General features: G+C 44.5%; 1 protein-coding gene across 4 annotated transcripts; it reads right to left on the bottom strand.

Annotated features, from left to right (window-relative positions):
• Nucleotides 1-805: 805 nt before the first annotated feature.
• Nucleotides 806-25,509, bottom strand: ZBTB1 (zinc finger and BTB domain containing 1). Of its 4 annotated transcripts, none has more exons than XM_042799073.1 (3): nucleotides 25,156-25,508; nucleotides 13,593-15,504; nucleotides 806-2,678 (listed from the first exon to the last, which is right to left on the bottom strand). In XM_042799073.1, the coding sequence occupies exons 2-3, from the start codon at nucleotides 15,482-15,484 to the stop codon at nucleotides 2,642-2,644; spliced, it is 1,929 nt and encodes a 642-aa protein (XP_042655007.1). In that variant the 5' UTR covers nucleotides 15,485-15,504; nucleotides 25,156-25,508; the 3' UTR covers nucleotides 806-2,641. The 4 variants fall into 4 exon arrangements, with proteins under 4 accessions (XP_042655007.1, XP_042655008.1, XP_042655006.1 ...); XM_042799074.1 differs by having other exon boundaries at nucleotides 2,054-2,678; nucleotides 13,765-15,504; nucleotides 25,156-25,509; XM_042799072.1 differs by lacking the exon at nucleotides 806-2,678 and having other exon boundaries at nucleotides 12,992-15,504.
• Between the last annotated feature and the right edge of the window lie 1,881 nt (nucleotides 25,510-27,390).

Genomic DNA, 27,390 nt, shown 5'->3' with positions numbered 1-27,390 from the left:
GATCAAAACTGGAGACAGTACTAGCTCATGCCTTAGCAGTTCTGAAGGAGCAGATTATACTCCAGTTTAGGAATTTCAGTTTTTACCTTTATTTGCAACAGCATGATGTTGCAGGCTCATTTTCAGAATTTGATCCCAAATAACACATTGAATCCTTTCAAAGGTAATTAAGCAGCTCTTCCTTTACTTGCACAGCTAATGATTCCAGCTTGCACTTGCTCCTTTTAAATAACATCCTCTGTTTTCAGATCATGTCTACATCTTGCCAGGATTGTTTTGAATTCTAATCTTATTTTCTAGTATACCTAAAGTCAAACTATGCTTGGTCCTGTTTGAAGATACTAAAAGGATACTCTGTATGGTCCAGGGGGTGAATAAATTAAAACACAGAATTTTGTCTAGAACTGCTGTGAATGGGGTTAAGCAACATACTGTAATTACTGGCAGTAACTGTAAAGCTGTAAAATTATGATAAGTCTTAAGGGAAATGGTGTACCGAAAACACAGGCATAGACCAATACTTCATATTCGGAGATCAATATAATTTGATTAATGTCTCAGATTCACTTAAATGCTTAGTGTGAAGCATTTTTATAATTGAACTGTAGCAGTGCTGTAAATTTATCTTATTTTCTCATTCCTATGATTATTTGATTTTTACTCATCTCAGTTTTCCCTCTTGTCCTTCTTAGCAGGTGGATGGGACAAACAGGAGCAGATGAAGCAGGTGGTAACTGGAACTTCACCCTGTTGCTGGGACTGTTATTAACTCAGGTATAAGATGTAATTAAAGGAGAATAATAAGCAGATTTTAAGAATATTTTATTAAAGATACTGTATCAAAGCACAGAATAAGCTTTAAAGATGATGAAGACTAACCTGGAATGTCTCCACTGATATACTCTACATAGACTACAAATAATTGCTAAGTTACAGAACAGTCACAGCCTGTTCTAGATGTCCTACAATTAGTATACTGTTGAAAGCCTATTGCTAGGTGATGCTATAAACATATTTCCTTTTCTCTGCTTTGTGGTGGTCCTACCATGTAGGTCCTTCCTGTTCTCTATGGAAAGGACATCCCATTTTCTATTAGATTTCCCAGCTGTATTGTGCCTTCTCCCTGCAGAGTCCCCAGCGGTATCTGGTTTTGCCCAGAGCGTCACCATCTTCCCCTTTGCTCCAGCACAGCCACTGGGACAGAAGTGTTGGCATTCCAGTATTGCACCGAAGGCTTTTCAAATGCCTATATTAATGTTTGAGGTGTTAACATGTTAATAGAGCTAATACCTTCAACATGTATATGCTGAAATGTTTGGGGCTATGCAATTAGATTAAGCAACCACATTCAAAGATATCTGAACACCTTTTCTTGCCTCTGTATAGCAAATTTATAAACTCAAAAAGAGTAAAGCAAGCACAGACACATGCCCTATACAAGCTGCAATACAGACAGTATTTTACACACTTCATAACAACAGTAATGAAAAGTATACCAATTAGAAATAAAATTAGACAGACTCTTCTTGAGATAACAGTTATACTGAACAATGAAACATCTTTTTATAGTCATGAGTAGAATTAGTAAGATGCATAACTACAACAGAATATAGATCAGCATGTTTAGTTCGCTTACATGTCTCAATCTGATTCACTGTTGTCTGGGGGAAGCAAAAGAGCTTACTATTTTTTTAATCCATGCTGACCCTAATTTTAAATATTTACTGCCTTGGGTTTTTGGCTAGGTTTTTTTTTCCCCATTAATTTAGCTGGAAACAGGATTCCTAAAATGCTCAAATCTGAACATGAATGCTTGATTCTCCTCTTCAAACGAGCTTTTGCAAGGCTTAGGTCCACATCAAGGTGCACCCTGGGCCCTGTGAAGATTATTTCACATTAACTCATCTCCTTGTTGGTAAAAATTTTTCACCATTCTTGTAATAAGACCAGAGCACCATTTCTTTGCTCTCCGCATACAAGCACTGTGCTCCATGGAAGGTCCTCTTCAGCTTGCAAATGATGATCATGGCAGCAGGGGGAATCAAGTCAGCTGGATCTTTCTCACCATCCTGTCCTTTCTCAGGGACCCTCTGTCCTCAGTTTTTAAGATTTTTTTTTTCACCTCGTACTCCAGATTAATTTTTTTATCTTTCTTAACACTTGGTAGTCTATCATTGTAACTGTCTGAAAATACATAAATTCTAGTTCATGAGCATACACTTCTAATTTTTGGACTAAAAAAATCTAACCAGTTTTTGACAGAAACTCTCAGATGCCTCATTTCAAAAAAGGAGCACTCCAGCACGTGAATAGCAAATTCTGCAAACTCATTTCAGTGCAGCCCTTAACACCTGCCATCTGCCTCTTTTGGCTGTCTGCTCCATGAAAGGAGACTTCAAATTTGTTTTTAACAGATGTAAATAATAGTCACAAGGAAGTAAGTGTTATAATACAGAGAAGAGTCCAAAACAACTTTTACTGCATGTCCTAATTTGATTGCTTTGGTGCCTTTTGCGACTGCTGCAGTATGTCAATAAACGCAAAGGTGGTGCCAATTCAGATCTGGCATATGCGGTTCTGAGATTTTATGAAATCTTTTGCCGACCAGTTCTTCCTCATGTCTTCTTCAAACCTGGTTCTCTCAGTTGTTCAGAAGCTTAGAAGTCCCTATTTCACTACTGCCATGCAGAAAAGAAATGCAAGAAAAATATTAAAAGTCAGAAGCCCACACTCCAGTACTGTATTTGCTAGCATGATGTGGTCCCTCCCACCTCACTATGGTGTGGTTTTGCTCTAAATACCCATCCTTCAATTATATTCAGAGCACCCACCACAGTCAGGAACTCTGTTTAAAAGCCATACAGTTTATTTCCTTTAACCCTTACCCCACCAAAACACAACCTTAAACAATGTTTTGATCTTGTTTCAAAAACTTTTGTTTGTTTCTTTCTCTTTTGCCTTCCATTTTCAAAACAGCTAAAGATTTGCTGAAGAAAAATTTCACTTCCCAAGCCTCACAGAAGTTATTTTTTATACTGTATGTGTTACTTTCCAGCAGTGGTTTATGGCTTGGTTTAGTGGATGCTCAAAAAACTCACATGAGTAGTATTTCCCCTCAGCCTGGACTTCTCATAGCCTGGAACATCCCCACCCTGGAATACTTCCTACTGCTTCATATTTGCCTCTGTTTGGATATTTTTGGGTTTTTTTCCCCCTTGCCTAACTTGGAGGTAACTTATGTATTTATTTAACCCCCTCCCCAAATTCTTATTTGAGGTTAAGTGCAGATAAATGATGTAAATATTTACAGTTCCTCTAAGTCTCTTTTGACCAAACTAATTTATTACAAATATGAGCAGCTTTGTATCTGATGCAAACAGTCAAGAAATTGGAAACATGTGGATGTAACTTAAAGACAATCCTCAGGGTTTTTTTTTCTTGGTACACTGACTTCTTTCTCTGGATATATAAATCACATTGTACAAAGTATACAATTGTCCTGCTTCTGGCTAATTTACACTTGATGTTTTTATGCACATTGTGGCAGCCCTGGACCAAGTGGTTGTGCCTACACTGCAGAGCAGGAAAGGCCTCAAGGCTGCATGTGAAGCCGGGTTGGTCAGCTGTCTGCATTACTTACCTGCTAGAGCATCCTCAAGGCCAGCTCAGGGCTGAATTTCCTGGCACACTTTTGAGAGGAAAGCTTTGAGAGTGGTGCTCCACACTTCAGTGAGCATTATAGGACGCCCTGTGTGACATGTGGCCAGGCCCTCACAGCGTATGCCAGGCCCAGAATTGTCTGCATGTTTTATCTGCCCTCTGTGCCATGTCACATACTTGATGGTGGCCAAAAAAAGCAATCTGGGACAAATGGCTTTTGTTTCATGCCAGGAGGGTGATGTGAACATGGGGAAGCAGGTCTTGGGCAAACTACTAGCTTCAAAGTACTCCTGGTTCTGGCAGCAAGTCCATGTGTCTGCCTAATATTCTTCAAATCTGGGAGGGGAATTCATCGGACTGATGCTGTTATTTCAAAGTTGCTCTTACCTGACTAGCTCAGAAGTTGGGAAATGCCTTTTTTTTGTTTGTAAACTAACAAAGGAGGAAAAAAGGTATTCTAACTACAGTATGCATGTGAACATTATTTTTCCCCAGGCAACATCAGTGTTTAACTCTGCTGTTTATTAAGATGCTGGCCTGCATTTTACTGTCAAAGATCTCTGTTATTTGCAGATCACACACAGCTCACGTGGCATGACTGAGCTTCTTTACACCACCACCTTCAAATACACCAACTATGCTGTGTGGGACCACCTCTGAGTGTGGGAAGGTGGGTTGCCTGTGAATATTAAATTACATTTTTCCGATGAGACTGCAAAAACACTGTTCATCAGTGCCAACTGTGGTGGTGTGGTGTACGTACGGAGCTGTGAACACCAGAGAACTGCTGGGATTGGTAATAGCTTTTAGCCCACAGTAAGATAGATTAGAGGTAAAATGTTGTGCCCTCCTCCCAGACTCTAAAATGCTCTAGCTACCCTAAAAACAGAAGTTGCTTTAGGAATGCACAGCTGCAAGAGGATCTGCTTCCCTCTTCACACAGTAAATTCTGCTCAACAGTAGAAACGTTTGAGCTTTTTAAATAGAAATCCGCGTATTTCCAGGTAGCCACCAGATGGAGCTCATACCTCCCCATCACACCAACCCGTGAACATCTGCAAAGTTAAAGCACTTCAGAGATGTTACAAAGGATGAAGTTTCTTCCACTTCATAAAAGTCAGAGGAAGTCTGTGATCAGCTGGATGTTTACAAATAAAAGGAGGATCTGGAGATAGATCAAAGAAAACTTCCCAGATTTGGCATGATACCAGGTTCCTGTACTAATGGCATCTGCATGGGTTTGACTGCTACATTAAGTGGTTGAACTTGGCGTATCCCACCATGTATTAATAATGGTTTTTTAATGCTTAGCACATTTATTAAAAGTCTGAAGATTCAGCCAGCTAAGGTCTCGGAAAAACAAAGAACCAACAGCCCCCAGCTAACAAGATCTTCCAGGCTCCATTTAATAGAGAAGCACCCGCTGGGTTCTTCCTCACCCTGCTTTCTACAATGTAAAGGGAATCAAGAAGCAAAGATAAGCACTGTTCCAAAATCTGAAGGATGTAGTACTTGAAGCTTAGTAAATAGGAGCAGTAGCACTCAAAGTTCGCTAATGATCTAAGTAGCTTGGATGGTCTAATCATACCATATATGCTCTTTACTGAGAAGTCTACAGATCATCCAGGATCTCGGTGACTTTGGCACAGCCCTGGTGACTGGGGAGAAAAGCAGATCTGAGAGAAAAGATTGTGGTGTGTGAAATACACTGAGTTAATGTGTATGTGTTTTAAGGGACATCTTTGTTTTGACTCTGTGTAACAAACCAACATAGCTTGTGAGGTCTGGAAGGCCACGGACTTTCATAGTGGTGCTCTGTTTGAAGCTAGTATTTCTATTTGGGGTCTAAGCCACACTGAACTTGATCAAATAAACATTCTCCAAAGGAAACTGCCTTTGAACTATTTAACTCTTTGCACAGCAAACTAAAGCTGAAAGAACTGTAACAATTATTGTAAGATTTCTTGTGTCTTAATTGACCTATTTCTCAGTTTTTAAGTTACTCTTCATCAGGACCTCTGTCGCTTCTGGCAGAACTAGCCATGTTAGCAACAGCTGGTAAAATCTAAGTGAAACACAACCTCATCTGAAAGCGGACTAGGTGGGGCTACTCCTCATACTTCCAGGCATGTAGACTGTGCCAGTGTCATGTTTTACAGCATATGTAAGTGTACACAAATTAATCTACCTGATAGCAATGCAGCTCAGAGATCCAGGCTCTCTCCTGGGCTGTGGAATGTACTAAGACAATTTCTTTGTCGGTTCCACGGGGTCTTCCCCTGTATCTCCTCGTTCTACAATACTACTGTATTTATCCTTTTCCTGAAGGAGGAATATTCTAGATTTCATCTCTTAAAATGTTTCCACATTGTGTAAATAATTAAATAACCAATGGCTGGAAACCAGAACCTCGGTAGTTTGGTAGTTGGGACTCTCTACCAGTAGGAACCCCACAGGCAGGGAAGAAACAGAGGCACCATCTTTAGCATCCTGAATAAATGCTGTAACGATGACTTGTGTAAAAGGAAGGAGAGTAACCGATACCAGAAGACTGGTGTATGTATTGCCAAAACCAAAAGTAATCTATGGTATTCAGCAAACTATTTTTAGCCAGACTATCTGCATTTCCACAAACTTTCACGGTCTTGGGGCTTTTGCCATGGAGAGAAGGGCATTATATTTCTCCCATGCATTTTCTGGGGAGTCACAAGCAGAAGTCCCTCTGGTGACCATCCCCAACGTAGTGGGATGGTTACCTAAAAAAGGAGAGAACAGGAATTACTGAGTTGTGTCGGTTCAATTGAACATGTGAGAACTATTTAGAAAGGCAAGTCCTTAGCCCTAGTCTTTGACTTAAAACAGGAAGGAAGCACATCTTCCCATTTCAAAAAAGGCAAATAGAAGAGCCGAAAGGATGAATTTTTAAACTAGCAACCTTGTCATCAAGGGAGATGGGGGAGAAGAGGTGGGGAAAGACTGATTTTTGCATCTTTCATGGTGGGAACAGTGCTGCTCCAGAGACCTTGGCAGTCACTGACACTGGTGGCACTTTGCCTGAGAGACAAGTTGAGAAACCAAGGATTTGCAGACAGTCCTGATTTCCAGAGGATTTCCCACAATCCACACAGCTTCCAGGACTTGGAGGCCTTTAAGGAATGCTCTCATTCCCTGTCAGGAGTCTTGGGATGTCTACAGAACCACAAGACATGCTTATCTGAGATCATCTCTTATTTGCAACCAAAAAAAAATGTACACCCCAAAATCTCATTGATGCAAATGACAGTTGAGTTTGAGTAAAAACAATAGCAACATCAGGACTTTGTCAGAGAGGGAAGTTTCTGAACAGCTCTGAAACAGCTTTTTTTTTTTTTTTTTTTTTTTCTTTTCCCATAGGAAATGCTAAATGCAGCATTGGTTTTGTGGTTGTATCTGCAGGAAGATTTACTATAGTTTTAGTATGCCAGAAGGCACAGGAAAGGATTAAACCTTTTTGTTTTCTTACAAGAGAATCAAAGATGCTGACCACTTCTGAAATTCTGGGTTCTTTGGTTAAGGTGTGCCATACTAGCTACGTAAAACAGCCAGTCAAAATCTGGCCTTGGACTATCTGCTGATTTCTCATCTCATAATTTTGTTGTATTCCCTTGAACGCACTAACACCAAACTTTCAAAACACATTTTCCACTACTTTTATATAGGGAATGTGCACAAATTACTGAAAACATTTTCTCTAAAAGAATGATGCACAAGTGTTTTCCCGTGACTTAAATAAAAAATCAAACCCTACAAGACATTTGAGGGCAAAAATGACCCAAAGAAAGATCCAATAGCACTTCTCTCGTAAAGTTGGCACTGGTCACTCAAGTACATGAAAAGGAACATGGGCTGTTTGCTTCAGGGCTGAATATTTATAGCCATGATGAACTGACTCCTGAGTCATGAGCTCTGTTGCCCTGTAACAAAGATTTGTCTTTCTGTATGAAAAAGTAAAATGAAATCACAATTAATTCCAGAATTATAGAAATGACTGCAAAAGTGGCAGAAGACACTTAATTTATAAAATGTGTCCTGTTTTTTGGCATCTTTCCCCTTCAAAATCTGCCTACTAACACGTCTCAAGAATACACTGCACAGCAATATTTTAGGAGGTTTTTTGGAAGTTGGAAGAAAACACAGAAAACTGGTTTATAGCTGAGAACTACAGAAATGTCAGCTTTTAAAAACATGTTCTTAATTTCTAGCCTTCAGCAGACTTCATAAAGTCAAATTAGTCATGCTACATCTTGTAGGTCTTTAAATCTGTGACAAGCATCAAACCAAGTGAGAATTAGGGAAATCAGAATATTTGATTTTTAACCCTTTCAGATTAGGAAGCACTTAAGCAGTCAGAAGCAGGCACACGGGGATAGCAACTGCCAGTGTCTCCTTAACTTACGCAAGGAATTATCCCGAGCTTTCAGCATTAGACCAAAAACGAGACGACCGTCTCCCCTTATTGCGACCCTCCCTCAGCCCGTGGCGAGGGGCACGGGGCAGCCGGGCCCACAGCTGGAGGGTGCGGACACGGGGGGAAGGTGGGAGACGGTCCTGGTGTTTGGCCAGACAAGGGGCCCAGCTCCTTCCTGGCCTCGGGCCAGGCCAACCGCACGAACCCAGCCCAGCGGCGCGGAGCACTGCAAAGGCTGTTTTAAGAAAGACTGAGAAAGCTCCAGAGCATATTTGAGGGTGAGCTGGATGCAGGAAGGTTTCCAGTTCTCATAAAGAGGGTAGATAGCATAGATGCGTCTCATTTGTATGTAAGAGGCTGGGCTGCCTTTTTTCCTTATCAGGAAATAGGAGATGAATGTAAGAGTTCAGCTTCCACGAGGATGCTTGGTGGAGACAGAGAGAGTTAAGCTCCAAATGTGCTTTGAGTTCTGGCACACCTCGTTTAAGCAAACGAGCCCCCTCCCAGACCCTCATTTCTCCCCTCTGGCCACCCCTTCTATTGTGCTAGCACGAGACCTGACACAGAGCCAGAGACGGAAGCACAGGGGGGAACTGGTCCAGCCAAAAAATAGCCCCACATGGAATAAAATAAAGCCCGGAGTTTGATTCAGTTCACTGTGAAGCTACATAAATATGTGCTTTTTGACAACGGAGAGTGTGGCACGCACGGGATACGAGACCTGAAACGAGGTGGGGAGGAGGAAGGGGCTGCCAGAGCTCACGGTGGCACTGCCTGCAGGAGCAGACCTGCGTCCTCACCCATCGCTGAGATGCTCTCCATGGTTTTAGCACTAGTGTGTTCAAATACAATAGTGTAGTCAAAGTGTTCACTTTTATAACAATATATTTTTTAATAAATTCTCCAGGGCAGTACATTTTCTGTTTTCAGCTTTGAATAAAAAATATGCTGAATTGTATTTTTATTAACTGAAAATATTAGAGAAGTCCCCTAATAAAAAACATAAATTCCTAGGATTCTGTGATATTCTAATCTATTCAAATCAAGATTTCTTCCCAGACTCATTGGCTACAAATATCATTATACACAAATGTAAATACTCTTCAAATTAACAAGTTGCCAATAAGCATTTACAAGTGTATATATTTATGTATATAAACATTTGAAACGTCTGCTCTGAAACAGAAAAAGAAGCTTCACAGCTTTTGTGATATTTTAAAGCCCATTCCTGGTCTTCATGAATTCTCTCTTTTTAACTTTTAGTAAATGCTGAAAGCTCAAAGCTAGGCTGGCTTCTTATAAATTATTTTCAGGGTCACAGCCCACACCAGTGCCAAAATGAGGAAAACAACAGAACAGAGAGAGGTCTTTCAAAAATATTTTTAAGTGATTTGCTATTCTTGTAAGTCAGAGCATCCAGCAAGTCTTTTTCTTTCCGGCTACGCCTTGTGCAATGTGATACGCTTAGACCTTAAAGATCCGTAAGCGCACTCCAACAGTCCACATAGTGCAGTAATGAAATGCAAAGGAACTATGTTATGATGACCGAGAAGTACAAATTTGTTAGAGGAAACAGGACTTTAAATGCAGCATTTTTGCTTCCCCTTTGCTATCTTTCAAGTAACAACAAGACTTCTAGGATATTGTAACTGCAATTGGGTTTTTTTCAGATCTGCTTTCATTCCATCTCCACAATAATTTTTATCACGGTAAGAGCACTGAAACGCCACCATTTCACTCTCCTGCAGATATCATCCCTTTCTGGGGAGAACACCCGTCCTCGGGGGTGACCAGCCCCAGGCTGCCTCAGCACCCGCCCCTTCAGCCCCTTCTCAGCAGCCAAATTCCTCCTGTCACTCGAGGCCTTCTCTTCAGCAGTCCCATGCTGTTCCCCTGTATGCTTTTACATGTCATCAGAAACACTCTCCCCACCTACTCGCAAGCCAGACAGTCTTGTTTATGCCTTCGTAGCTTGGATTTGCTCTCCTATACTCCCCTTGATCACTTTCAGGGCTACTTCAGTCATTCTGTTTTTCTCTGCCTAGATGAAAGTAAATCCACTCTTAAGCTGCCCCGCAGTGCAATTCATGCTCTTTTTGGGGCTTAGTCTGGACATTCATACACGTGAGCTCCAAGACACTGGGTTTTGTTTCACAAGAACAGGAAAAAAACATTAATTCAAGTTCAGCTGGAGAGGTTTAACAAACTTTCCTTTGAAAGACTACTACAACACAGCTTATAATGGAAAAACAAAGGTATTCCAGGGTGTTTATAAAGTTAGGTAGTACACATGAATTCCATCATTCCCAGTGCCTCCATTTAACTTCTGTAGTTGGCAGCTCTGCTTATACTAGGAAGTAACATCTTTTGTGACACGTTTTGGGGTCAAGTTCAGACCAATACATTGTAAACAAAGGCTCCTGACCCTGAGCAGGAGTCTCCATAAATCACCCTCAGCTCTTCACTGTATTCAGGAATGATCTCTTAGTTCACAGAGGTCACCTCCTCCTTTTCAACAACGTCTTTAATCTAGGCTCTGCTGTGCCACTGCAGTCCTTCCAGCACAGGGGCTGGCTGTTCTTGGGACGCAATCCGCACTCTGAGTTTGTGCCGTAGTGAGCTGATCACCCAGGCCAACAGCTCTCCCATCCAAGCTGAGTCATTCCCACTCCAGTCTCACAGGCATCTACAGGACATTTTATCCACTCCTCCGCCCGCCTCCGCCATGCCACCTTTGGGATTTGCTTCTCCCTGCACAGCTCCAATCTCACCCCCCCCAGCCTTTGCCACTCCCTCCCGCTCAGGATCTCCTCTCCCACTCAGCCTTCCTGCTCCCCCAGTGCCACAAGATTCTTCTGCCAACTCCCCCCAGGACCCTCCAGTTCTGTCTCACTTCCCTTGGCTGGTTTTCCCAGTCCAGCCGTAGCCGATACCATAAGGGATGACCTGCGCGTCAGAGAAGTGCTGTCTGCAGTGTATTAACCCCTGCAACTCTTCCACTACAGCACCTAACTACTTCATGTCTAAATTCAATATTTTGTCTTTTGAAAAGTCTTAGAGTTGCCTTAGCACTGATTTCAGTGCTAAAAAGTGTTAAAAATACCCATCCCGCTTATTCTTTGAACTCTCACACACTAAGCCTCAGTCTGGGTTGCGATGGGGAATGTGGAATAAATCCTAAGAAGGGCGAAGCTCTGAATTAACTGAAACGCTGGAGTGCATTCATGCCTGTGGTCTTTTTGGCCCCAGGCTTGGTTGGCTTCAGCATCATACAAGCAAACGTAGGACTGAGCAGTTACGGCAAAATGCTGAAGGCCCAAACGGCACCCGAAGCAGTCAGAGCCTGCGGAGCCAGCGGCCGGCTCAGGACTGAGGTCCAGCAGTGGGGTCCTTCTCCATCCCTGCAGAAACACACACGTCTACCAACCAAAAGAAATTCCACTTAAAACGGAGTAAACGCAAGGCAACTTGTACTAATTTAAATAGCTATAGTGGAGATTCTGAACTGTATTCACTTCTCTAAATAGCCTAACATTAAAGCTTGATACCCCTTGTAATCCCCAAGAAACAACAAGGGATGAAAACTCAACTCAGTGACAAGTGTGTGAAAGCCCTGGACTAGACCCTCAACTCCTGGCTCCTATTCTCAACCCCACCACTGGCATGCAAGGTGACAGAATAGATTATTTCAGTTGCAAGGGACCTACAACCATCATCTAGTTCAATTGCCTTAATTGCTGATCTAAATTGCTTTCCTCTCCACGGCTCAGTGGGAAATAGCATTACAACCCTCTTTGATAAAGTGAGGTCTGCTGGGAAAAAGTACTGTGAGGTTTTATTTTTAAATAGTTTTCTCCAACAGTACATATTAGAATCCTTTCCTTCCCCCCATTAGAAATCATGCACTTAACAAACATTTAGACAGCTGGTGCCTAAGAGTCAAAGCCAGTCGTTCTCTCAAAGGCCAAACTGCCTCACCAAATTCATGTCAGCTGGTACTTAGTAGGATTTTAAAATTCGATTAAATTAAGAGACAAACTACACGGATCAGGGCTATACTAGAATCAGAAAGGAATCTTAAAAGGCATAAAATGTCTTTACATTTATTAAGCAAACTCTGCAGTCTTTTCGTTATATTCTTGTTGAAAAACAGAACATTCCGAAAGTATCATGAAAACAAGAAGCAAAAAAACTAAGGTTCACATGAGCCACGCTCCCCCTTCCCCTCCCCGCCCAAGCAATGGCACTATCTTCACACCAATCCCACTTTTAACCTTCCAACACAAGCAGCAAGGCACCATTTACAGCTAGGCTGAAAAATGAGGTCTTCAATGCACATGGCCATCCTGCATTCCTAACAATCCACCACAGCCACTCGTCCCTTGTATAGTAGCATGAGCAGGTTATATATACCCACGTAGGTACAGACAGTAAAAGAAAGGCCAACGTCAGTTGTGCAGTTCTGCTAGGACTTCAAGTCTGGAAAATGACCACTCTGCTGGGAACTCCTCGGTTATCCCGACAGCCATTAACTCCCTTTCCCTTTGCGCACACCAGTCCAAGTCTGCAAGGTTTAACTGAGCCTACGTGCTCTCACCCCTGGGATGCACGTTCCGACAAAGCCAAGAAGCAGAGGACCAGGACAGCCAGCTCTGCCCTCACAGCAGAGTCAGAGAGCAAAGGATTATTTCTTGGCATCGGGTTGTTTTTTTGGTTTGTTTTTTGGTTGGTTTTTGTTTGTTGGTTTTTTTTTTTTTTTTTCATTTTGAAAAAATAATTTGGGGATTATGAACAATTATTCTCTTGCATATTAATCGCTGTGATCTAAAATTTTCACATGAAGAAACAACACATGGAAATATTAAAGCACTCATCTTACGGACATGGATCCGAGAACTGTTTAATAGCAGTCAGTGAAGGGGTAACATTGTGCTTTTAATCTACAGTTTAAAAATAATGATTTGTATATCTACTTAGTAAAACAATAAAATTAAGAACAGAAACTGATATTAGGAAACAGTGAAAATGTAATAATTAAACACATGATGCTTTTCAAAGTTATATACTTAATGAGCCTAAATAGACACCTACGGTTAGGAGGGTCTTAAAAAAAAATAATAAAAAAAAAGAGACTTATTTTCAATTTTTTTTTTTTTTTCTCAATTTTTGTCTACTATTCTGTATGCCTTGCTTTGGTGTTCTCTTTGCTGCCAACTTAATGCTTTAACAGTATGTTTACACTTATGTTCTTTTCAAATGCTTGGCATTATAGTGAGATCTCATATCTTTCCTCAAATTAAATTTTGCTCCACATACTCCACATGTATACAGATGAACATCCATGTGCTGCTCCAGTTGCTCATTATTTGGGAATATCTGAAAGCAGACCTGGCATATAGTCTCTCCAGCTGATAAGTGAGATATCATATGCCGTACATGGTCATGTTTTCGGAAGTTTCCTTGATCACAAATGGAACAGACATACCTGGCCATGCCTTTGTGCATATCATTGTGGAGCCGCAACTGGCGCTCTCTTAAGAACTGCTTCCCACATGTCTGACAAACAAACTGTTTTTCCTTGGTATGAACGGTATAGTGTTCCCGCAAGTGGCAACGCTGATAAAATCCTTTCCCACAAAGATTGCAGAAATGCTTACGTCTGTGATCCCTCTCGTTCTCTTCCATCATGGAGTTCTTGAACAGATCTTGCTCCAGGCAGTTTGACATATGTTCAACCACTAGGTTTTCAGTTTCAAAACGCTGACCGCAATTAGGGCATCGGAAAGGACAGGCAGAATGCTTGTATAACTGTTTTTTTTGAAGGCTGTTCATTTGGAAGTGACTGTCCCTGAAGTCCTCTAGCATATCTGCAAACATCATGTCCCGTATTTCCGACTGCTCCTCGGGGTTTTCTTCTAAGTCCATTTTCTCCTCAGAATTTCTGATACCGTTCATGGTCAGATCCTGGGGTTCTCCACACGTCTGCGCGTGATCCTGCAACTGCTTGCCTTTGACCAGTATTTGACCACACTTGCCACAAGCACATATATTTTCTATGTGTTTGGATAAATAATGAGAGGATAAATCTTCCTCGGTGATTGTTAGCCCACAAAGTTCACAAGGAGCATTCTCCACGTCTTCCTGCACTGAGGGAGCCTTCCTGTTAAGGTGCCGTGGACTTTTCAAACACTTTCTTTCATCCTCATCCATGGATAAACGGGGTTTTAAAGTCTTCCGAGCATTTCTCTTCTCTCTGATCTCTTCCTCGACGTAGTATCTGTAAAGCGGTTCTTCCTGTTCATCATCTAGGTCGTCATTGTCAGAAGACTCATTGCAGTCTTTATCTGTCACCTTAATAATATTGAAATCCTTCAGCTCATCTGCAGGATTGTCCTCTGGTTCCATCTTGATGATGATCCTCTTCCTCTCAGAGGCTCTACTTCCTTCTTCACCTGACGTCTCAGAGGCAACCGTGCTGCTTTTTCTGCTCGTGATGTTTGACACAGGAGACGAAGAATCGTCCGCAGCTTGGCTCGAGTCCCCCTTGTATTTTTCTGTTTGTGTGGAGATTATTTTAGAAGTAGAGTCCTTTTCATTAAAGTCTATTTTTTCAGCACCATAGTACCTGGCACTTTGGTAGGAATGCCTGTTAGTGCACGTTAACACGTGCTCATCCAGTAGCTTCTCACAGCTAAAACTAAACCCGCAGCTGTCGCAGGTGAAGCTTCTTCCAAAACGGCGCGAGTGGGACACGCGCTCTTTTGTGTGAGAGAATTTGGACGTGGTGCTTTTTTTGCAGACGTCAAACAGCTGTTCAGGGAAGCTGCTTAGCTGTAAAGCTTCTTCATCAGGCTCTTTGTTATGGGATGTATTTACTGTTGAACTTGGCGGCTCCATGCCCCACCTGTTTGCTTCGCTGCCATTTCTAGCAAGTGTGTCTTCATACATTCTCACGCCAAATATCATTTTACTATTCTGGGTGCTAGAAGCAGAAGATGAACATTTTAAACTAGATGAGTCTGTATCCTGTATATCTTCTAGACATTCAGGTACGTTATATAGCTGTAAATAGTTCATGGCCACTTTGAATTGCTCAAAATTGGCAGGGGCTGTCATAATTTTTCCTAAATACATGAACTGTAAAATAAGATCAAAGCATTCGGCACTAATCTTCATGTTGCTTAGATTCAGCTGGGCTGTAGTGTGTTGATGGTTCATAAAAAACATCCTAAAATAGGAGCTGCACGCAGCAAGGACTGCTTTATGTGCTTGAAAATAAATATCATCGATAGCGATACAGCAGTCGCACAGAAAGCCCCACTCTCTTTGGTTGTTTAGCTGCTGAAGGACATAGTTGCTGTGGCTGGTTCTTGCCATCTTGTACTTCAGTTATAGCCCTGCATAAAGAAGAAGACAACTGTTAAATCACTCGCAAAAAAAAGCAAAACCTACTTAAACATAGGGAGGAGCGGCAATCTTTTCCTTCTCCAGATCTTCCCATTCTCACACTGCTTGTGGAACAGCTTCCTGTTTGGAAATCTTTGCTGGTAACTACTTACAAATATTGATGCCAGTGAAAACATCCATAATTCCATGTTCTCACCACTAGACTTACAAGACTAGTAAACTAATAAACATAACCACCACACATGCCAATCAGAGCGACGCTGCTAGAATATAAATTAGTGAATATATCTCAAAGACCTACAGCCAAGATTTTCAGATATGAATTCTGGATGCAGAACTTCAAAAACTTCACGGGGTAGTTCTGTAAGGTGGCCCCAGGACAACACCGATACAAGGTACATTGACCATAAGAAACCACTCTTCAGTCTCAACCTGCCTTCCTCACCTGACAGCCCAACGGGCATAGGATGCAACCTATACTGGAAACCAGGCCAGGCTCAAATTGGTCTTTCCCTCCCCATTAAAGGAGCATCCATCAGTGGAGCATCTGCACCGGCTGTATCTACACACTTTTTGCTCTTGAGGGCAGCTCCGGGACGGTCTCAACCTTATCTGCAAGGTGTCTTGCAAACCAGGAACTGCAAGCTCAGGCGCACTGTGAGAAGCAGAGGGCAGCCCGGCGGCGCTGGCGTGCCCCGTGCCCCACGCCCCGTGCCCCACGCCCCACGCCCCGTGCCCCACGCCCCGTGCCCCACGCCCCACGCCCCAGCCGGTGACCCTGCACGCCGTGCCTCCCGCTGCTCGCCAAACCGCGCTCCCAGAGCGCTGTAAGAGAACCGACACACGCAGGCGGGAGCCCGGACAAATTAAAACTCGGCGCTGGAGAAGGGGTGAAGGGCGGCAAGGCGGAGGTGGAGCCACAGCGAAATGAAGCCCCGACAAAGACTAGAGGGAAAGGTGTGAGCGCTGAGGATCGCTGTAAGCGAAAGGACTAATTTGTTCTCAAAAAAAAAGAGGAAGAAAACATACTAGTTTACGTTAACAAAAACATCCAGAAGAAGCGTATCGTACACCGGAGGCGTGCATTTGATTTACAGAAGATAAACTTAACCAGATCCAACAGCTAGTCACTACTCACTTTGGAGAACCTTTACTGATACACATAATCTGTACTATCTGCACAGGGAGGGGGGTGGGAAACCAAAAGAAGGTATAAAGAGCTCCCTAATTTAAATTAAAAACCTCAAGCAATAACAAGCGTACTTAACATTTTGAAAGGTTATTGCAAACAAGAGATCTGTACAAATAACATACAGGCTAACAAACAACATATATTAAATGGCACATTATCACTCAATTAAATATATGGATTGATTTACAACCGTTCTTTCAACTGTTCAAAATTTAAAGACAACACACACAAAAATGCTCCCTATTTCTTCTTATTCCTCTGACGGCTTACATCTCCTAGAGGCTGGGAAACGGGTGGAGAAATTATATTCCACAATTAGTGTTGAATTCACAACTCGTAGGCGTTGCCTGGCTCATTAAGTAGCAAACCTAACGTTAAGTCACCATTCTTCATTCCACGAAGGACTGCCACGGAAGAAAGATGTTCAAGCTTTTAGGACAAGAACATGTTCACCATGCCCAGCAATATTCCCTACTGCCAATTCACACAGCAGTACTTATGGATCACCACCAGCACAAGACCTTGGCTGGCCACAGGAACCTCGAGATTTGGGTTGAACTACACTGATGATGAGAATCTGAATGGCAGCTGCTCCTCTCAACCCAATCCTCCAAACCCAGAACTCAAGGCAAGCATGTTGCCATAATAATTCTCTGACCACTTTGGCCCAGTGATGTCCACTGCAGAAATACAACTCGTTGCATGAAATTACCTAAATGGCTTCCTTACTAACTCACAAAAGAGTGGCTTTGAAAGTAGGAGAATCTCTGAAACAGGTTCATTTGTTTTCTACAGAAGATTGATTATTGTCTAAGTCACTGGGTGAATTCAGATGTTTCTGTGAAAAATATCAGAGCTCTCAACATCAGGCATTTCATATTCTTCCAAGTGCTAACTTGTTTTGGATTTGAGGTAATTCATTAGATACTTAAATATAATTTAGCATACTATATCAAGTATTAAGAACAGCAGCTGCATAATGACAAAGAATTGACTTCAACTTCCACATCGTAAGAGTGAAGAAAATCAACAAGAAAGTGAGAAGATGCAGTCTAAGGCACCATGGGCCTCTTGGTGTGAACTGCAATCGAGACAAGAAAAGGCTGAGGACAGCTGGTTTTAATCTTATCCTCATAAAGCGGCAAGTTTTAATTTTTTCATTTAAAATTTTTTTGTAAGCTAAAAGTACTCCATCATACCTTCCAACAGCAGAAGAGCAGTAAAAGCAGCAAGCCTGTACTGAAAAAAGGAGGTCACAAACTATCTGCACGCACCCACAGACTGGGGCATTTCCACACAGTGGGAATGATCTGGCAGCCACTGGAGTGACAGCGCACAAACTCATCGTTTCTAAGTTTCCTTCTTCTTTGAAAAAGGTGAAATATATTTCCTCTTTTGACAGGGGAACTCTTGCAGAGCTTTCAGCACTGTCCTGATACACAGCAGTGGCCCACCAGCAGCGCCTACTTCCTACCACCACTCTGGGAAAAAACAGCCCGAGCGTGAGGCTGCTTGACCAGGATGGCGAGGTGCTCAGATACGTACCTGGCCTCTACCGTGGTAGTACTACACAGAGATTAAAATAGAGAGCGTTTGAAGTTATTTATGTTAATGAAAGTACTGGCATCCTCCTCTGGATGATGTATTAACCTGCCGTATGTAACTATATATTTACAGCTGCCAACACTTCCCACTATGTGTTGGACTATTTAAAACTTTGACACATTTCAACCAGCAAAGGCAAAACTTTCCTTCTCTATTGTCTGCTTTGGACTGATTTATTTTTCTTCTCCTCCACAGAAAATTTCAGCCAAAACGTTTCCAGAAATGAGGCTAAGAAAAAGATTTCATATATGTAGGTTATTACTTTTTCTTTTAAAAAAGTTTCTTCCAAAATGTTTGAAGAGAGACTTCATATGGGAGGAGTGCTATGTCTTGCATATGTTGTCATGATACAGAAATCTGCCTGAATTTGGACAAGCTATAAGATTGAGGGGGAGAAGAAGATAAAAATTATCAGTTTGTTCACACTTGTTAGTTACTAAAATCTCAGATTATAGCCTCGCTGAGAACATTTCATCCTCCTGCAGCTCCTTTGTACACAGGGGCCTTGCCTGCACCATCCCACCGGAGGTGAAACCCCCCTTCCACGCAGAGCTCTGCCATGGTTTTAAACTACAAGAGGGTAGATTCAGGCTAGATATAAGGAAGAAATTTTTTACGATGAGGGTGGTGAAACACAGGAACCAGTTGTCCAGAGAGGTGGTGGATGCCCCATCCCTGGAAACATCCAAGGTCAGGCTGGACAGGGCTCTGAGCAACCTGATCTAGTGGAGGACGTCGCTGCTCACTGCAGGGGGGGTTGGACGAGATGACCTTTAAAGGTCCCTTCCAACCCAAACCATTCTGTAATTCTGTGCGCCACCTCCACAAAGTCCCAAACCGGCAGCGGGGCTCGCCGGAGACTGCTCCGCACCACGACTCGCCAGCGGGCTTTAGCATCCCTCCTGGCAGCTGGACGGAAGAATCACCCGGTTCTGGCTGATGAGAGCCAGACCCAGGAGGGGACTTAGTGAAAACGCAGGGAGATTGGGAAATGTAAGGGAGGGAAAACCTTTGGAAATCGGGAGGGCAGGGAGAGGCAGGCTGGGAGTGGGGCGCTGAGCCAAGAGGCGAGGACTGGGACTAGGAAGCAGCAGTGGAAATTAAAAATAGGTGTAGTGAGGGTCTAAATGGTAGAGGGAAGGTGCTTGGGAGGAGTCAAGTTGTAGAGACTAGGGCAGAATGGGTGAAAAAAATAGACATGCTTTTGCTGGAGTATGGGTGGAAAAGCATTATAGCGTTCACCCTGTCAGAGCTGGAATTGAACCCCAAATTCCAATTCTGCCATCAGCAAATATCACGGGTTTGCTGACAAGTTCCTTCCCATCCCAAAATGATCATTTACCATTATTCTGTTAGTGTAATTGCTAAAATGGCAGAGATCTGCATTTATCACCCATGTGGGCGGTTCAATGCTGCAAACTATTTTTGAAGTTTGCTTTGGAAAAAATGAAGGCATTAGAATAAAAACAGGTCCTTTTTACAGAAAACCCAAGGTTTCAGAGTTAAGTGTATACACAAGAAATTCAATAATTAATGCAGGATTAATTCAGCTGCCATTTATGTATATATTATAGTACAGTCTTCCAGCCTACCTCTTGCCAAAGGCTCCCTTCCTTACTCAGCACATCCTCTGGATCTGTCCAGGGATAGATCTGAGCAGCAACAACACAAGATACCTGCTCATTCGGCACAGCAGCTGGAGGATGTGAAGTGAATGAGACTGGGGGTACAAAAAAGGAGAATCTTACAGCAATTAATATGGTCTTGGAGAACAGCATCCCATCACCATCAGTGCCAGGACAGGTTATTTCAACTTTTTTTTTTTTTTTAGTGAGTCTGGCTTGCATTTTTTGGATGTCCAATTTCTTCGCCCAGGGAACCACAACCAGCAGCAGCTGAAGCCAATGGGAGCCATCCTCTGTCTGTATTTGTCACCAAGTATCTTGGGAAGTTAAAACTCTATGCATGCAAGTTTGCCAATCCAAAATTTTTAAATATTTCTGATCCTCTCTTGACTCTCTCCTATTTCATGAAGAGGACAAATATCAGCCACTTGCCCGACTGATTAGCACACTGCCTTTGCAAAGCACCCAAATACTGTAGTCACAAATGTCACAGGAAAGTCGATGAGGAACCCAAGTAACTCCATCTTCAGCAATGATTGATCTGTGCAGTAAATACAGCAACAGGCCATGCCGTAAGCAGTGCTGAATGACACGGATGTGTTCTGAAAAAATATGCTAGAAAAGCACCTGGTATGAAAAGTGAAAATATCTGAGTCTGGCAATTTCACTCAGATTTTCAAACTCAAATCCTCCACATGCATTTTATTTTCCTAGTAAAGGTTTATTTTTACACTGCCACGCTTTGATTCAAACTGTTTGTCTGCCATCAGATTTTTTATTTTCTTTTGAGTCACCACTCGTGTATTATTACTAGTCAGACATTACCATGAACAAGGTAAGTTGCACTATTACACGAACCAAATACATTGTTTCTAAGTCTGCTAACAAGATTTAGTATAGCTTCATGCTTTTTGTCATTTCCTCACATTTAAAATTTTCTGAGATGTTTTAAAACTAAAGAAGTAAAATAAGTCCTCAAGCAAAGAACTGGTGAAGTTCTTTTGCTATCTCCTCTGTCTTTAAAAAAGACATACCACAAGGTTCAGAATTTAGGAGCCTTTCGGCTCCTAAAATTAGTAGGTGGTTTTCAAAACCCAGCATTTCCACTGCTGAGCAGACAAAAACGGAGCACTTACATGCTTAGTTACTGACTGCTTTTCTTTGGAAACCAAGAGCAGGCCGGACAGAAGTATAATAAAGGAGTGGAGAATTTGGTGCTAATAGAAAATGAGACTGGAAAACCTCGAGAAAACAACGCCCAGTTATCCAAAGAAACAAGCACATGGGCAACAGAAAGGAAATTCCCTATCACAGTCTGACACCGTATCCCACCCTGACACGAGGTCCCAAGAACTCTCCTCTCTAAAGGGTTATTTTGCCTCTGAGGGTCAGCTCTCTCAGACAATCTGGATTCCTTAATGACAGCACCTAGATGCTCTGGAGAAAATCCTACATGACATGTCTAAGTTCTATGCATGATGCCCGAGAAGCTTACGCATTTGGGTAGTGCCTTATTAACCATGGAGCTGTCAACAGGCTACAGCTTTTATCTAGACATACTCAAGATGAAGCCACCGAGATTGCTCTGGTACTGTAGAGTCCAAGAAGGTGCCCCAGTTTATACAAATGCTGCAAAAACAGCAAAAAACTTGGGGCCGGGTGACCACCATCCACCTCAACAGCAGGTAGGGATAAGATGCAGTTTGCATTGCAAGCGCAGCCTTGACCATGAATTAAAACAATTATGGGAATTCCATGTACTTCCAGGGAAAATCTAATTAAGCTCCATTATTCAGGCTACGAAGGACTGAAGATATAATTTATCCTCCTCCCATAGCCCTTCCAATCAGCTGCCTTCAGGCGTGCTAGTTGTGAAGCCATTTCTAATGATGTAGATACCCATCTTCAGACACATCCTGATGGCTGAATCAACTCATTTTAAACAGACTTGTGGCCAACGTATGGAAACAAGTTTCAGCTGACACTTGAGCTAGATCTGAACCAGAGAAAGGCAAGATGCTCCAAAGCCCCCACCCACACGCTGTCGGAGCCACTGGATCCCCTCCTCAGCAGGCAGTTCTCCGCTGATTCAGCATCCATGTCCGCAAATGAGAAACAGCCATCAAAATTTAGCACGTTACAATTCTCAGCTGCAAACTGAGAATTCGTTAAGATGTATTACATGTTCTTAGGTAGGAGCACTCCTTGAAAGACAATGAATAAGCTGTCAGAGAGGCATGAGTGAATAAATTAAGAAAACGGAGTTTTCGCTAGAGCCCCATCTCAACTTGAAACAACTTTAGATCAGATCTATGGAGTAAAAGTATTAGAGAGAGCTTTAAAATAACTTGCTAGCCACAAAGGATTACTCTAGAAAGTCACGGTTATCTTTTATCTGACACCTTTACAGTTGTAAAAAGTTGTCAGATACTTTTAAAAGAAAGAAATAGTGGGGAAAAAAATTCTGACACCCCATTTATGCCTTGTAGCAGAAAGATGAGCCTTTTTATCTAGGCTCTCCCAGTTATCCTAACTTTCAACTTCAAGAGGCATCTTGGGGATTTAGCCATCTCTTGAGGCACTCAGATGAAGGTAAGTGTGAAGGCAAGGAAAGCATCCTTGGTTGAATACAAGTTGTACTTTGGCATAACAACTCGCTGGATGCACATGAATGAAGCACAGTAACTTGTGACACACAGGCCAGGCTACAGATTTTGTTGACTCTTTCTGGTCTTAAATGCTTCACATTTTACTTGCAGCAAATTAAAAGGGGAAAAAAAAAAAAAAAAAAAAAAAAGCAGCTACTAAGGACTCCATCCAATGAAGCAGGTTTAATATGGGAAAAAAGGCAACAGCCAGCTAATTCTAGAGAGTTTTGCAATGGTACAACATGCACAATGAGAAAATTACCAGACAAATTTGAGGATATAAATGGTCTTCATGCAAATTATGTCAGCTGTTGTGCCCACATGCTGCGTCTGCTGCAGAACTCTTTGGTGGGTGACGGTGTTTACCGTGCCCAGGCAGATGCAGCGCAGGATAACCCAACCGCTGGGGAACCACCGGTCAAACCGAAAAATGCACATGGGGCTTCTCACACTACGTGCCTGTGAGGTCCGGAAGGACTCTAGTGAGAGGTCCAGCTGTAACAACCAAGAGAAAGGATACCGGGATTTTTATCAGGAAACTTTCATTCTCTCAATTCTGAGCAGTGGTTCTGTTTCCATAGAACAGATAGGTAACTGCTAAGGCTTCATCCATTCCCGACTTTCAGGGCTCTCCACCCTCCACAACAATGGAAATCTGTGAAAGAAGCAATTCACCTCACACATTCAAGTAAGAAAGCATCTAAAAACCCAACTCACTGGTAGATGTGTGCGCTCCCAATGTAATTGCTGCAAATTCCTGTGCCAGTGATAACACAGCATGAAGAAAAGACTTGTGCAAGCAGAGCTGAAGCATCTGTGAAGTCTGTGATCTTATTCCACACAAAACTTTCCGGCTACCAGGAAGAAGGAGCTTCTATTACTTCTCCGTGCTTCCCACGCAGCACCAACCCACGTCTTCATTACCTACATCCTCCTAAAGCCACCCCCCTCCACGCAGCCTCCCCCGGACCTGGTGCCGGCTGGTTCCCTGCTACCTCAAACAGCAGCAGGGTGCCACTGAGACGACTTGTTACTCCTCGGGTTTTCTGGCCAGTCATCCAAAAATCTCTCTACAATCCTGTCAACTCGCTATGCTGCTGCCTAGGAAAATCTCTGCCAGCGCTCCAACCGTTCACGTTTGGCCGGTTTTCCCCACGGCCATATGGTCTCAATGCCTCTCCCCCGCTCGCCATGAAAGCTTAAGTCGTAATTCGGTAAAAATGAGAAGCCCACATCCCCCCTGCTCATGGCTGCTGTGTGGGTTTTTCCAAGAGCTGTAATGAGGAATGTTAAACAAACACCTTTAATTAAAGGAATGTTTGTTTAATGTAATTAAATGCCTAAGGAACACCACACTGTTGCAGCCCCGGAGAGTTTTGCAGTATGTGCTGTACCTTGCGATACTCTAGTGCAAGGGAAATAATGCAAGCAAATGACATAATCTGGCAGTAAATACCCAAATATTAAGCAGCATCCAACCCGGGCTATCCGTTTACCAATGCCTACGTGTCAAGAGGAACCGGCTCTCATCTATCGGCCGACAGATAGGCCAAACTTCAGAACTGAATTACAAAAAAAATCCTGAAGAACAGAAAGGAATAAAACCCCAGCCCCAAACCCACAGCATTTTCAGTCCCCTTTCCTCTACTCTTTTTACTACCTTTCTATCCGAGAAGAAAAGAGTCCTTTGAGGAACGAGACTTTCGACACCGCTCCCAGAGCAGCACAGGGCTTGTTTTTATGTGACAAAACTATTCCCCTTCCTTTCCAGCCACCTCCAAGGCGATCCTGTGCGCTGCCAGCCCCGAGTGAAACCCAAGTCTCCTGCCTGGCAGGGTGGAGCATTCCCTCCAGGCTGCGGCTCAGTTTTTCACTGAACTATCGCAACTTGCTCGAACTTTTGGGGGTTTAAAAAAAAAAAGAAAAGAAAGAAAAAGTAGGGAGAGAAGGCAGCGCTCGGATCCACTGGCCTGCTGGCGGGGGGGACGGGGCTAGGCGGCGATAACGGCACTCGAGATGTTTAATGTGACTTCAAGCCCCGGAGTAAATAGGCCAGCGCGGTGCCCTTCGCCGCCTCACCTCCCTAGGCCGCTTCTCAGGGTTTGCTTGCCTTTTTTTTTTTTTTTTTTTTTTTTTTTTTCATTTTTACCACGCCGGCGCCGAGCAGCGCAGCATCCCGCGCCCGCTTCCGCAGGGCCCCCCCCCCCCCCCAACCCCCCCGCAGGTGGGAGCGCGGCCCCCGGCAGCACCGCGCCGGCCCCGCCGCCTCCCTCCTCCGCCTCCGCGGCGCCGCCGCTCAGCCCCCGCGGAGCCCGCCCGGCGCCGCGCCAGCCCCGCCGGGGCGCAAGGTCACCGCGGGCCGGCGGCTGGCCGGGCACCCGAGCCCCTACCTGCCACCGCCGCTTCCCCCCCCCCCCCCCCCTTCCCGCCCCACGCCACCATGGCGGGCCACGCCGCGGCCGGCGCCGCTCGGCACTTCCCACCTCCCGCCGCCGGCGGAGCTGCGGCCGCCTCCCGCCTTCCCCCCTCTCCCCCCCCCCAGCGCCCGGAGGGGCGCGCAGCCCCGCTTACCCGCGGCGCGGGGAGAGGAGGCGGCGGCCGAGGGGGAGCTGCCGCCGCTGCCGCCGCCGCTGCTGCTGCTGCTGCTGCTGCTGCTCCCGCTGCCGCCGCGGCTGCAACAAAGGACTTCCGCCCCGCCGCGCCTGCTGCTGCCGCAGCGCCGGCTCCGCCGCGACCGCACGGAGCCCGGACCCCTCCCCTCGGCGGCCGGCGGCTCCCGGCCCCGCCGCTGCCAGCGCTGCTGCGCCGCCGCCAATGCCGGGCCCCGGCGGGCGGCTCCCTGCCGCGCTCCCCCCTTCTCCTCCCATCCCGCCGGGGAGGCGGCGGCGAGGCCCGGGATGGCGCTGCCGGCAGCCCCCTCCCCAATGTGCCGCAAGCCCGGCCCCTCCGCTGCCCTTCCCCCCCCACCCCCGGGGCGGGAGGGGGGAGTACCGCCCGCCGGTGGGCGCCCACGCGAGACCCTCGCTGATCCCGGCCCACCCGCAGCCGGGGCGGGGGGGGGGGGGGGGGGGGAAATCGCCCCTTCCCCGCGCAGCAGGTCTCGCCTCGCAGGAAGGGGGGTCCGCGCCTTTTTTTCCCCCCAAAGCTGCCGTCACCGGTGGTGACGGGGAAGCCTCGGTCGCCCACGCGGGCGTCCGGCGCTCGAGTTGGGCACCCGCAGCCTCCCGCGTGGGACAGTTTTAATCGCCAGTTGCAAGAAAAACAACTGCGAGTTGCGTGAGAAAGTGTTTCCTTTTTGCTGCAGTTTCACACGTTACTATCACCACCTTCCCTCTTGGAGTTTTAGGAGGGTGGGGGGGGGCACAGGGGCTGGCAGCCACCGCCACGCTGTATCACAGATCCCGAGGACAGCGCGGTTTTTGTTGTTTTTTGTTTGGTTGTTTGTTTTTTTCCCCCCTCCCTCCCTCCCCCCAATTTTTCTAGGAGCTTTCCCAGGCCCTCTTCCCTTCACCCTCCGGACCTCTCCTGTCTAACAACACCCAGACCCAGCTCCTCTTGAACTGGCCCCTCTGAGCAAATGGGATTTCCTGAAGCTGTGGGTGGCCCCTTTGCTACCTGCCACCGGGCTGTGAGAAAACATAAGCCAGGTCAGGCTTTCCCCCCCCCCCCGATCTTGCCACTTGACTTTTCCACCCTCAAAGTGACATTTGTCATTCAGCGCAAGCATCAGAAGCATTTAATCTGCACAGCTCCTTCTTTTGGACACAGTTTCTAGAGATACCATCATTTTTATGTTTGCTGCAACTATCTGAGATTCCTTTCAGCTCTAGACAAGCCGAGGGGAAAAATTTAAGTGTAGCAAAGTTAAAAGATTTGGTTACAAAGTTGAAAAGGACAAAAATAACCAAAAAAGCAACAAAATGAAATGCCACCAAGTTAAAATGTACTAGCATCAATCCCTGGTTCAATGACCCCCAAGGTTTTGCTGAAGCATCCCTATGCTGTGGAAGCAAGCGGGACAGACCCAATTAATAGAATCCTAGTTTCCAAACAGGACATCACCCTTTGCTCCTGGGTCTGCCTGGGGATTTTCTAACCACTACGGAATAATAGTGGAGCTTTCAAAATGTGTCTCAAAAAAAATCCCCTTGTTTCCCCACTCACTATGCTACAGCCTTGGCTCAGGGCTGCAACGCCTGTAGCAACACCAAGGGAAAAAACCCCCAAACCTGTGGCTGTAAGGTACCAGCCCCTGCAAAATATGGAGGGACCCCCGCAGTACAACTTCTTCATAGGTTTTCCTGTGTTATAGGAAGTTAAATAAATGGCCTCCATACACTGACACGGTCGTGGTTTTCAAATCAGACTGAAAAGTTGTTTTTCTCATGGTTCAAGGGTCTTTTTCTCTCCAGCTCCTTACGCATCTCAGGGCAGCAGAACTAAAGAACGCCCACGCGGGGCTTGTTCAGCCTCTCGCTCCGTCCCAGCCCTCCCACATGTCACGCTGGGAGCTTCTGCCACCTCCAGTAAGATGGGGCACGAGGCAGTCCCCCTTTTTCACAGTCCCCACTCTTTCAGTGCCACACTTGCCTTTCTGATTTTTTTTTTTTTTAATTTATTATTGTTTTCTGGCCACAGAGGAAGAGCAAGCAGAAGCACTCATGAATATAGCTGTGATTATGTCCTGCTCTCTTTTTTGACCCATCAGCATCGGCTGTATCGCTTTATATCTGCTGAGATGTATGATATCATAGCTTGTGTTTTATAGCAAAACACCAACTTTAATTTCACATCATCGCTTCCATC

The sequence above is a fragment of the Tyto alba genome, unplaced genomic scaffold (genome assembly GCF_018691265.1).
Source record: "Tyto alba isolate M040663 unplaced genomic scaffold, T.alba_DEE_v4.0 Super-Scaffold_29, whole genome shotgun sequence".
In the NCBI taxonomy this organism is placed as follows: domain Eukaryota; kingdom Metazoa; phylum Chordata; class Aves; order Strigiformes; family Tytonidae; genus Tyto; species Tyto alba.
This window is presented reverse-complemented; position numbering and strand designations above follow the sequence as displayed.